The sequence below is a fragment of the Podarcis tiliguerta genome, assembly GCF_965153285.1.
Source record: "Podarcis tiliguerta genome assembly, chromosome: 13".
In the NCBI taxonomy this organism is placed as follows: domain Eukaryota; kingdom Metazoa; phylum Chordata; class Lepidosauria; order Squamata; family Lacertidae; genus Podarcis; species Podarcis tiliguerta.
The window spans coordinates 7,025,718-7,038,420 of NC_139546.1; the positions used below are offsets into that span (position 1 = coordinate 7,025,718).

Consider the following 12,703-nt stretch of genomic DNA (forward strand, 5'->3'; position numbering starts at 1 on the left):
GCTAATTAGAAGCAGTTTTGTCAGGCAAGACTTTGGAGGAATTTCGTGGTACATCAAAAGGGTTTCAATATGAATAGCAATATTTCTTTATGCATTTTATGTATAGCCATTGTTTGGCCTCAGAGTGAAATATTTGTGTAATAATCTTTTGCAAATCCTCAATGAAGCATATAACTAAGGTGTACATTTTTTTTTTTTAAAAAAAAGACATGAATCAGTATGGTAGGGATTTTGCTAATGCCCAACCCACACTGCTGCCTCCCTTCATGAGCTGACAGATGTGATCTTGACTGTGGTGTTGGAAACCTCCATTCTTATCATCCTGAAAGATTTCAAGGTCCATGCTGAAGCTTACTCAGGCATAGGCAAACTCGGCCCTCCAGATGTTTTGAGACTACAAGTCCCACCATCCCTGACAACTGGTCCTGTTAGCTAGGGATGATGGGAGTTGTAGTCCCAACAAATCTGGAGGGCCGAGTTTGCCTATGCCTGAGCTTACTTGACTGGTACACCTCAGAATTTCCTGGCCTACAGAACTACCATGAGCCTGTGTCAGGTTATATTTGGTCCAACACATCTGGCAGGTCAAAGACTGGTTTTTCTTTTTCATGTGTTGTTTTTGAGCTGGGCATAGGGGATTTATTATGTTTGGTGAATTCTGATATGTTCCCTATGTCAGAAGAGATTACCGCAAGTTAGATTTAGTCTCATGGTGGTTCCAGTATCCGTGGGGTATGTGTGTGTTGGTCTACATATTTCAAAATGAACTAAATAAAAGCTAATAATCCAACTGTATTTAAATAATTCATTACAGACCATTAAAATAAAGATATAAACTATGCAGTTATAGTGTACAAAATCTGATAAATGCTGTCCATCTATCAAAAAAGTAGCCCCATTTTTCATTATTTGCTTTTCTCATTTTGGTCATGGCTGCAAGATCCCACATTTTTATGATCCGTTCTTTTCAATTTGGTACTTTAGATGGTTTCTAGTACCTAGGATATATCAATCTAGCAGCTGTTAACATGTTCTCAGTGTTCACTTTAAAAAATAATGGATCAAGACTTATAAACCAAGGATTTTTTCCATTAAAGTGTTTATTCTCCTTCAATACTTTCCCCGCAAAGGGACATGTCTATCATATATGATGAAGGCATATCACTTTTAACAGATTATTTTTCTGGTGTATCCAGAGATTCTGCTGTTCTTGTTTTTATCATGAGTATGCTGCTGTTTTGGCTTAAATCTGTTAGAAATCGTATAATGTTATTGTAGTGTTTTAATTTTATCATGTTGTTGGGTATCTTGGATACCTGTGTGGAAAGTAAATAAATATACAGATATCATTGATGATCATGTCTCTGCCATGCTATCTAGCTCTACCTTCCTTATTTCAATTATATTAAAATAGGCATCATATGTATAAATGCAAGTCTCGTTCTGCTTCGGAAAATGATTACACACACTTCGATACTCAAGATTTCCCCACCATTAGGTGAAGTCCCTTGCCCATACGGGTTAATTGTGAAACTAGTCTCTTCAACCATAACATCTGGAGTAGCCAATATCCAAGCATTTCTACAAGGCATGAAGTGGTGGTGACAGTGTCATAATAATTTCCAAATGTAGTTCACAATAATCAGATAATAATAGGAATTCAAGGAGGACTGGGATAATACAGGTAACAAATACCACCTCTACCTGGCAGAGTCATGGCAGTTTGTTGGGCAAGGCAAGATTCTCAAGCAGTGAAACGGGATGTACCAGCCCTGCCCCTAGCATACAGACTACCATCCTGCAACCCTGAGTTGTTGAAGAAGAAGAAGAAGAAGAAGAGGAAGAAGAAGAAGAAGAGGAGGAGGAGTTTGGATTTGATATCCCGCCTTTCACTCCCTTTAAGGAGTCTCAAAGCGGCTAACATTCTCCTTTCCCTTCCTCCCCCACAACAAACACTCTGTGAGGTGAGTGGGGCTGAGAGACTTCAAAGAAGTGTGACTGGCCCAAGGTCACCCAGCTCTGCATGTGGAGGAGCGGAGACGCGAACCCGGTTCCCCAGATTACGAGACTACCGCTCTTAACCACTACACCACACTGGCTCTCATTGAATGTGTGACCTGTCCTATATGTTGGATCAATGAAAACTGAGACAGCCCCATAGTTGTCATCATCAATATAAACCTTATTGCACTAGCCAAAGGCCATGGCATCATTCACAAAGGGAACAAAAGGAAACACAACAATAACCATAAAAACATCAGGCACTGCAGATACAATAAACCACGATCACGTCTCCTAAAAATTATTTGTTACATACGAAAGGATAGCAAGGGTAGAATGTGCCAGCTTAAATGTCCGAATCACCTTTGCAATTGACCACTATTTTATCTAGATCTTTTCTCCTGATCTTCTTAGCTGCCAAAGCATATAGTGCTACTGTCAGGGAACTGCCATCAGTGCCGGAGGGAGAGAGCAAAATCCAGAGGGATTCCGGAGAGCATCCCAGGATTGGGAGAGGCAGCCCATCCTCTGAGGAAGAGAATCAGCGTAGCACCAGTGGAGAAGGGGGGCAGATGGGGGAAGCGGCGAGGCGGTCCCATGACTCCTTGTCGGGGACCAGCGGGGCGAGTAGAGGTCCTCCGCTGCCTATGCCCTCCTTGCGCAGAAGGCTTTCGCACAGAGAGAGTAGGAGAAGACTAGGCGTCAAAGAGCTTCTTTGCTGGAAGAAGTTTAAGAAACGCCCACTGACGGATTCTGCCAGTGATTGAGACAGCCATGGGTGAGTGGCTGTCTGGACAGAAAAGGTTCACTCAGGCAATCCAGCCAGGTATTTGCACCGGCTTACGCATGAGCAACCCCTAGAACCATTACAGCTACTTAATAAGTTACGAAGTCATCAGTATCACTCAGCAGCCATTTCACCCTTTCCACCCTGTTCGAATGTGTTCCGTTCATTCTCTTGGTTCTATATAGCGGGCATTGGTCCTTTACACAAGGTTGCCCACACAGACAAAGTCTCTCCTTGTACTGTACTTTGCTGTACCGACCATCCACCACCACCAAGGGCATCAATTGGAATTGTAATTCTGTAAAAGCGATTCTTAGTATGGCAAGTGGGAGCTTTGTCAAACAACTAGCTCAGCTGTGCTCTGTTTTGATAAGTGGGAACCACAGTGAACTTTTGGAAGAGGCAATTGTGGTTAAATCCCTTTCTGCATTGGACCTGAAGAGACAATCTCTTAAGTGTCATGGAAGCGTCATCTCTTAAGTGTCATGGAATCTCTTAAGTTGTCATGGAAACTATAAAGTTCCAAGCTGGCCCCACATGCCAGGCCTCAGCATGGATGCTGAAGTTACCCAGGATCAACACCCTGGAGTTGTCCAGCATCACACTTGAGGCCACTTCAGCCAAGGCAGCCAGTGCAACCATACCAATAGCTGCCAAAATTTGTCTCTTTAGCCCAGATATTCATAGATTGGTCAATTGTGGAGGATAGATAGATATTTAGATAAAACTGCATTCACAACAGCTCCATGCATAGATCCTCCTTGTATATAGTTGAAACTACCATGGAAAAAAGAAACTGAAGTTTTTATGATGATTGAAGACTTGCCATGTCAATCCTGACAATGACATCATCAGAATGCACATGGATTGTGACAACAATAAGCTGTGAGGTGGAATTTTTATCCCCTTTTTCTTTGCTGGTACAGGTTGAAGGACTGGTTTCATTTGCAAGCTTTATGATGTGCTACTAGTTTCACCCTTTTGAAGAGCTGGCTCTTGGAAATGTCCTGTCTGATTCCCATGGACCTCAAGAGAGTGAAGAAACTTCAGGCCTTGGTCAATTTATACAGCCAAGATCCTGGGCTTGTGGGTGACAGGCAGCTTGCTGTATTGCGGACCCACGTGGAGAATATATTACAAACTCACACAGGTGCCTCTGGGAGAAAGATACTTGAGGAGGAAGAGATATTTGAGGCCACAAACTGTGATGAAAGTGATGTCGAAACGGATGAGGACAATGAGATTGTTGAACCCGACCAAGATATTCTCCAAGAAATGGGAGATGAAAATGTGAGACTAACCAGTGAGATGATGGATCAGGCTGATGAAAAGCGGGAAGAGGCTTTTGACGCAGTTGATAAAGGCAATCTCCAAAGAGCCATTGAATTGTTTACCGATGCCATCAAGTTGAACCCCCAGTCCAGTGTCACATATGTGAACAGAGCAAGCACCTTTGTGAAACTAAAGAAACCTAATGCAGCCATCAGAGACTGTAAGAAGGCCTCTGAACTGAACCGGAAATCGGCACAGCCATATAAGTGGCAAGGGAAGGCTCATATGCTCCTAGGGCATTGGGAGAAAGCTGCTGAAGACTTCACCATGGCTTGCAAACTTGATCGTGATGAGGAAACTCACGCTTTGCTTCAGGTGGTGCAACTGAAACTTCAGAGACTCAAGGAGTTTCATCACAAATGTGAGCAAAAGCGAGAGTTAAAGGAAATTCATAGAAGGTTAGAAAGAGTCAGATTGTCCCTGGAAGAACAAGAGCGAGTCCCGAGAGAGGAGAATCCCTGGGATGAAATGGCCAGAGCAGGTCGGAAACATCTCAAATCTTTCCTTACCCTTTTAGATCCCCGGGTAATGATGGCATTCCTGGATGTGGTCTGGAATCCTGAAAACATCTACAAATACCGAAAGAAAAATGTGATAACTAAGTTCACTCGCAAACATTAATTTGAAGGTCAACTACATGTGGCCTGATAACTAAATAAACTCACACATAGAAAGAAATGTAAATATCTCTCTCATTATTTTCTTTCCCTCCTTTTTGCAAAACTAGTTATGAAATTATGAAATAACTTTAATGAGATAGTTCCATATGTAGTGCAAATAAACAAAACAATGTGAGAAAACGGGATATGTAAGTATTTGGGGTTCTGCAGTCATGAATTAAAATGCTAACAGCAAATGTTGAAGAGAATAAATGATTTTAAATAAGCACTTTCACAGGTGTAGTGAAACTTAATTCAAGATTAATTTGTGCCTCCCTAGGGTAATTTGAACACTCATCCTAAATGGATGGACTCAAATCTACCTTAAGTTATTGTTTCCATTAAAACAAATGGAAAAGTCATTGCTACTTTGAATCGCATTGCTTTCAATTGAACATAGTTATACTCAGCTTTAGTTGGAGTTAGTTTGAACAATTTGATCTTTATGGATTCTGGTAGGAACCTACCTACGAGAATCTTGGATCAATCTGATGATAGGAATGTAGCTATCCGGCTGATTTCACACTTCTCCAATTGCCGCAACACTGTTAAGACTGCTGACTGCAGCACCCTTGCACCTTGGAGTCAAAGGGGAAAGCAGAAACCCTTCTGCATCTCTTGTCTCATCTTATAAACAATAGTACATCCTGACAATTAATAGATTACATCCCACCGGGAAATTAATAGGTTTCAGGTGCTCACAAATCAGATTTCCCCCTCGAGAGTCACACACGTGCATGACAAAAAATAAACCCAAATTGGGGGGGAAATTATCAGGCAAATATTTTAGCCCAGCTCTAGGCTGGTGCCGTTATTTTGGAGTATCTCCCATTATTTTGATCAAAAGTGTTTCAGAGCGTGACCTAAGTGAGTTTGCTTGCCAGTGACTTCCATTTGTGGCTTTGGGGCTAGCTGATCTTAGGAAATTGAGGGAGCAGAGGACCTAGGCAACCACAGCAAGATTTAAATGGTTTATAGAGGTTTGCCAGGGACGCGGGTGGCGCTGTGGGTTAAACTACAGAGCCTAGGACTTGCCGATCAGAAGGTCGGCGGTTCGATTCCCTGCGACGGGGTGAGCTCCCGTTGCTCGGTCCCTGCTCCTGCCAACCTAGCAGTTCGAAAGCACGTCAAAGTGCAAGTAGATCAATAAGTACCACTCCGGCGGGAAGGTAAACGCTGTTTCTGTGCACTGTTCTGGTTTGCCAGAAGCGGCTTAGTCATGCTGGCCGCATGACCCAGAAGCTATACGCCGGCTCCCTTGGCCAATAAAGCGAGATGAGCGCCGCAATCCCAGAGTCGGCCACGACTGGACCTAATGGTCAGGGGTCCCTTTACCTTTTAGAGGTTTGCCAAGGGAATGATGCCCAACACAATTCAGTTTGTTGTCTTTTTGAGGGACTATGAAACCATGTGCAATCTTATCCCACTGCCCTCTTATAATGATTCACATAACTCTTATTGTGTAAACCACATTGTCAACACCTTAGCAGAGTTCTCTTTTCTAGAGGCCTTGCTTCTTTGGAATGGGGGGAGCTAGGATTTTCTTTTTTTTTGTTTTGCTCCCCCTCTTTTCTTCCCTTCTATTTTGAATTTACCATGGGGGTATAAGCATAGTTCCAAACAGAGCAAGAGTTTTCAGATAAAGGTACCCGTGCCTCAATAACAAGGAGTACCCAAATCCTGAAGTTAGTGAACTTTGTCAGCGTCACTAGTTAGTGATGGTTTTTAAAAAAATTACTATGGAGATATGCTTGTATGTGGCCATTGGACCTGGTATTTCATGTTTAGACAACCATCTTAGGTAGCTCACACCAACCTCAGACTTGGAATCAGGTTCCATTGCAGGCAGACAGACATATTTTTACAGAGAGCCTATATGCAGGCAGACTTGAGTTTGCCATGGTGTGCTCAAGAGGCAACTGCAGACATCACAGCACCCCAACACATATTTGCAAGTAAGCACTTGTCACATTCACACTTCAGAGTTTCAAGTCTCAGAACATCTTACACGCATTAAAAAAAGCAATGTGTTAAGTGATCCTTTCATTGGGATTACCGGGCATTTTTTATTAGTTGTTTCGATGAGTTATGGGTTTTTTAAAAGCACAGAGTGATGCCTCCTGGGCCACACAGTTAACTGGATGTATATCCCAGAACTCTCAAAACATTGCCCTCCAGTTCTACACTTCAGTGGAATGTTGGACAAGCTACCATTCAGGAAACTTGCCTGGAGTTGCTGGTTTTCTCACTAATGAATTCTTAATAAACTTCCCGGAAAGTATGAAAGCCAGTGAACTATGAAAGTATGAAAGCCTTAGTTGAATGACCTGACCAACTGAACTGATTAAAACTTGCAGTAGCCATGCTTCAAACGGATAACAAAAGCTTGGCAACCACGTATTCTGTTGCATTTATTTCAGTACTAAAGGATTATGTCCCCTTCATGGATCATTGCCTTGCCGTGGCGAAGGGGCTTGAATAACTCAGCATATGAACTATGCTGAGCAGGGCATCCAAGATGAACAGGTCATAGTGGAGAGTTTTGACCAAACGTGATCCACCTGGAGGAGGAACCGGCAAGCCACTCCAGTATCCCTGCCAAGAAAACTCCATGGACAAAGACAACAGGCATATAAATGTTACGATGCTGGAAGATGAGCCCCTCAGGTCGGAAGGTGTCCAACATGCTACTGGGGAAGAGCGGAGGACAAGTACAAGTAGATCCAGAGCTGATGAAGCGGCTGGGCCAAAGCCGAAAGGACGCTCAGTTGCGGATATGCATGGAAGCGAAAGGAAAGTCCATAGGAACCTGGAATGTAAGAACCATGAACCTGGGTAAGTTGGATGTGGTCAAAAATGAGATGGCAAGAATAAATATTGACATCCTGGGCATCAGTGAACTAAAATGGACAGGAATGGGTGAATTCAGTTCGGATGACTATCATATCTACAACTGTGGGCAAGAAACCCGTAAAAGAAATGGAGTGGCCCTCATAGTCAACAAAAGAGTGGCGAAAGCTGTACTGGATGCAATCTCAAAAATGATAGAATGATCTCGATACGAATCCAAGGCAGACCTTTTAACATCACAGTAATCCAAGTTTATGCACCAACTACTGGTGCTGAAGAAACTGAAATTGACCAATTCTATGAAGACTTACAAGACCTTATAGAAATGACACCAAAGAAGGATGTTCTTCTCATTATAGGGGATTGGAATGCTAAAGTAGGGAATCAAGAGATAAAAGGAACAACTGGCAAGAGATCAAAACGAAGCAGGGCAAAGGCTAATAGAGTTCTGTCAAGAGAACAAGCTGGTCATCACAAACACGCTTTTCCAACAACACAAGAGACGACTCTACACATGGACATCATCAGATGGGCAACATCGAAATCAGATTGATTATATTCTCTGCAGCCAAAGATGGAGAAGCAAAAACAAGACCTGGAGCTGACTGTGGCTCAGATCATCAGCTTCTTATAGCAAAATTCAAGCTTAAACTGAAGAAAGTAGGAAAAACCACTGGGCCAGTAAGATACAATCTAAACCAAATCCCTTATGAATACACAGTGGAAGTGAGGAACAGGTTTAAGGATTTAGATTTGCTGGACAGAGTGCCTGAAGAACTACGGGTGGAGGCTCGAAACATTATACAGGAGGCAGCAACGAAAACTATCCCAATGAAAAAGAAATGTAAGAAAGCAAAGTGGCTATCCAATGAGGCCTTACAAATAGCGGGGGAGAGAAGGCAAGCACAATGCGAGGGAGATAGTGAAAGAAATTGAATGCAGATTTCCAAAGAATAGCAAGGAGAGACAAGAAGGCCTTCTTAAACGAGCAATGCAAAGAAATAGAGGAAAACAATCGAATGGGAAGAACCAGACATTTGTTCAAGAAAATCGGAAATATGAAAGGAACATTTCGTACAAAGATTACCATAATAAAGGACAAAAGTGGTAAGGACCTAACAGAAGCAGAAGACATCAAGAAGAGGTGGCAAGAATACACAGAGGAATTATACCAGAAAGATATGGATGTCTCGTACACCCCAGGTAGTGTGGTTGCTGACCTTGAGCCAGACATCCTGGAGAGTGAAGTCAAATGGGCCTTAGAAAGCACTGCAAATAACAAGGCCAGTGGAAGTGATGGTATTCCAGCTGAACTATTTAAAATTTTAAAAGATGATGCTGTTAAGGTGCTACACTCAATATGCCAGCAAGTTTGGAAAACTCAGCAGTGGCCAGAGGATTGGAGAAGATCAGTCTACATCCCAATCCCAAAGAAGGGCAGTGCCAAAGAATGCTCCAACTACCGCACAATTTCACTCATTTCACACACTAGCAAGGTTATGCTTAAAATTCTACAAGGAAGGCTCAAGCAGTATGTGTACCAAGAACTCCCAGAAGTGCAAGCTGGATTTAGAAGAGGCAGAGGAACCAGAGACCAAATTGCAAACATGCGCTGGATTATGGAGAAAGCTAGAGAGTTCCAGAAAGACATCTACTTCTGCTTCATTGACTATGCAAAAGCCTTTGACTGTGTTGACCACAGCAAACTATGGCAAGTTCTTAAAGAAATGGGAGTGCTTGATCACCTCATCTGTCTCCTGAGAAATCTCTATGTGGGACAAGAAGCTACAGTTAGAACTGGATATGGAACAACTGATTGGTTCAAAATTGGGAAAGGAGTATGGCAAGGCTGTATATTGTCTCCCTACTTATTTAACTTATATGCAGAATTCATCATGCGAAAGGCTGGGCTGGATGAATCCCTAGCCAGAATTAAGATTGCTGGAAGAAATATCAACAACCTCAGATATGCAGATGACACAACCTTGATGGCAGAAAGTGAGGAGGAATTAAAGAACCTTTTAATGAGGGTGAAAGAGGAGAGCGCAAAATATGGTCTGAAGCTCAACATCAAAAAAACGAAGATCATGGCCACTGGTCCCATCACCTCCTGGCAAATGGAAGGGGAAGAAATGGAGGCAGTAAGAGATTTTACTTTCTTGGGCTCCATGATCACTGCAGATGGTGACAGCAGTCACGAAATTAAAAGACGCCTGCTTCTTGGGAGAAAAGCAATGACAAACCTAGACAGCATCTTAAAAAGTAGAGACATCACCTTGCCAACAAAGGTCCGTATAGTAAAAGCTATGGTTTTCCCAGTAGTGATGTATGGAAGTGAGAGCTGGACCATAAAGAAGGCTGATTGTCGAAGAATTGATGCTTTTGAATTATGGTGCTGGAGGAAACTCTTGAGAGTCCCATGGACTGCAAGATGATCAAACGTATCCATTCTTAAGGAAATCAGCCCTGAATGCTCACTGGAAGGACAGATCGTGAAGCTGAGGCTCCAATACTTTGGCCACCTCATGAGAAGAGAAGACTCCCTGGAAAAGACCCTGGTGTTGGGAAAGATGGAGGGCACAAGGAGAAAGGGACGACAGAGCATGAGATGGTTGGATGGTGTTCTTGAAGCTACCAGCATGAGTTTGATCAAACTGCAGGAGGCAGTGGAGGACAGAAGTGCCTGGCGTGCTCTGGTCCATGGGGTCACGAAGAGTCGGACACGACTGAACGACTAAAACAACAACAACAAAGGATGAGGTGCGTAGATACACATTCCAATGCAGCATTTTCTAAAAAACAACAACTATTAAGTTGTCAATACCTGGAAAGTCAACTTCAACACTGCAGTGATGTCATAATGTATGACATCAGCAGAACTTGACATAAACCAAACTGCCATAGTGACTGATACTTTCAAAGTTCTGCGGCTTTAGATAAAGTACAGCAGCAGGACCACATGGAGGGACACATGAGAAATGAGGCCCTTTTCTCCTCCATAATAGAAGTGATTTTCTAATTCAACCACTGTCTGTACATGAGCCTTACTTTTTTAAAAAATATTTGCCCTAAGAGAGGCAGTTTACTGTATCCAGCTGGTCATCCAAGCTTCTAGCTGGACGGGGCATCATGGATGCTAAAAATGTTGGTGACCTTCAAGCTTTGCTCAATCTGTACAAACAGGATCCAACGCTCTTGAGAGCAAAACAACTGAGCTTCCTAAGAGATTCGTTGGAGAGCATGGGGGACACCATTTCGGGTTTCCAGAGAATTGAAGCCTTTCCTCTGAGACTTGGTAAAGAGGAAGGGAAACCACCCGAGCAGCTTACCAGTGAGGAGAGTGATTTAGAGTTGGATGATGATGGAATGATCAAACCAGATGAAGATGAACCCCAGGAAATGGGAGACGAAAATGCGGAGGTTACAAATGATATGAAAAGCAAAGCTGAGGAGAAGAAGGAGGAGGCATATGCTTTCCTGGAGGCAGGAGAACTGCAGAATGCTATTGATCTGTTTACAGAGGCTATCAAGTTGAATCCCCAGTCACCACTCCTGTATGCCAACCGAGCCAGTGTCTTTGTCAAATTGCAGAAGCCCAATGCTGCCATTAGAGACTGCAACAAAGCGTCCGAGCTCAACCCTGATGATGCACAGGCCTACAAGTGGAGAGGGAAAGCCCATATGCTTTTGGGTCACTGGGAAGAAGCTGCTGAAGACCTTGCATTAGCCTGTATATGGGATTATGATGAAGACACCAATGCCCTGCTAAAGGAAGTGCAACCCAAGGCCCTGAAGATGATCGAACACCACACCAAATATAAAAGAAAGCGGACACTGAAGAAGATCCAGAAGATCCAGGCAACTCTAGACTGGATTAAGAGTATCCTGGAAGAACAAGAAAAGGCACAGAATGAGGAAAATATTTGGCAGTGGATGACTCGAGCCTGTCGGAGGTACTTGGACTTTTTTATGGCTGTTATGGATCCTAGAATTATCCTGGCCTGGCTGGACGTAACCTGGAACCCAAACAATATCTCCAAATACCGGGACAACCACAAGTTTATGAAGTTCATTGGTCAGGTTGACTGAAAGTTGAGGCCAGCCATAAATAAGCCTTTCATTAAATTAAATTGTAGTGAGTAGAACCATGCGATGTTTCCTTTTAATGGCTTGAATTGAATATTTGTGTACATTTGAATTTAATCCAGAGAGCTCAAACTCAAAGGGGTTTCAGAGTGGGTTTCACCACTCAGCAGAAGCCCAAAGGTTAGGACTAGTGACTAGCTTCTAAGAATACTCCTTGCCATATAAACCGTCTATATCTTGCCTGCCCAGATTCCTTTCCTAGGATGGCATCTACAGCGGTGGAGGAAGCCGCTTGGGCCCCTGGGGTGGCAGGGCAGGCCGCCCAATATTGCGGGCTGCACCACGGGGCATGGCTTGGGCGCACTGTAGGCCCCAAGGTGAGTGCCGCCTGGCATTTTGTCACCCCCCTCAGTGGTGACACCCAGGGCAACTCACCCCCACCACACCTCCCTCCCTCTGCCCCTGTACATCTATCACAATCACCTCTCCACAGTCCCCCATGCCTGAGCACTCTTCACAGCTCCCAATGTCTTTCCATCTAAGCTCGCTTCCTGTTTTTCTCTGCTCGCCCTCCAAAATCTCTCATACGCCATGGCGTCTGTGCCCCACCCCAATTCTGTCTCTCTCTGCCACACACATTAGCAGCCAATGCTTGCAGGACTTCACATGCTGCCCAATCTCTTTGACACCCACATTGCCAATTTAAGTGAAGCAGGAGAGAGTTAAACCGCATAGTAGCCAATCTCTTCTAAGGGCATCTCTTCATAGCCCAATACAGTGGTGCCTTGCAAGACGAAAAGAATCCGTTCCGCGAGTCTCTTCATCTAGCGGTTTTTTCGTCTTGCGAAGCAACCCTATTAGCGGATTAGCGCTATTAGCGTTTTAGCGGCTATTAGCATGTATTAAAGGCTTAAGGGATTAGCGGATTAGCTGCTAAAAGGCTATTAGCAGCTTAGTGCCTTAGAAAAAGGGGGTGGGGAGCGAAAAA

At 43.6% G+C, this 12,703-nt stretch overlaps 1 protein-coding gene across 1 annotated transcript; it reads left to right on the forward strand.

The window, feature by feature from the left end:
• Window positions 1–3,686: 3,686 nt before the first annotated feature.
• LOC310662472 (uncharacterized protein) lies at window positions 3,687–11,777 on the forward strand. The gene is made up of 3 exons (XM_083409406.1): window positions 3,687–4,738; window positions 6,958–7,057; window positions 10,703–11,777. Exons 1-3 carry the CDS (start codon window positions 3,791–3,793, stop codon window positions 11,716–11,718), a joined length of 2,064 nt encoding a protein of 687 aa, XP_083265532.1. The 5' UTR covers window positions 3,687–3,790; the 3' UTR covers window positions 11,719–11,777.
• The last annotated feature ends 926 nt before the right edge of the window (window positions 11,778–12,703 follow it).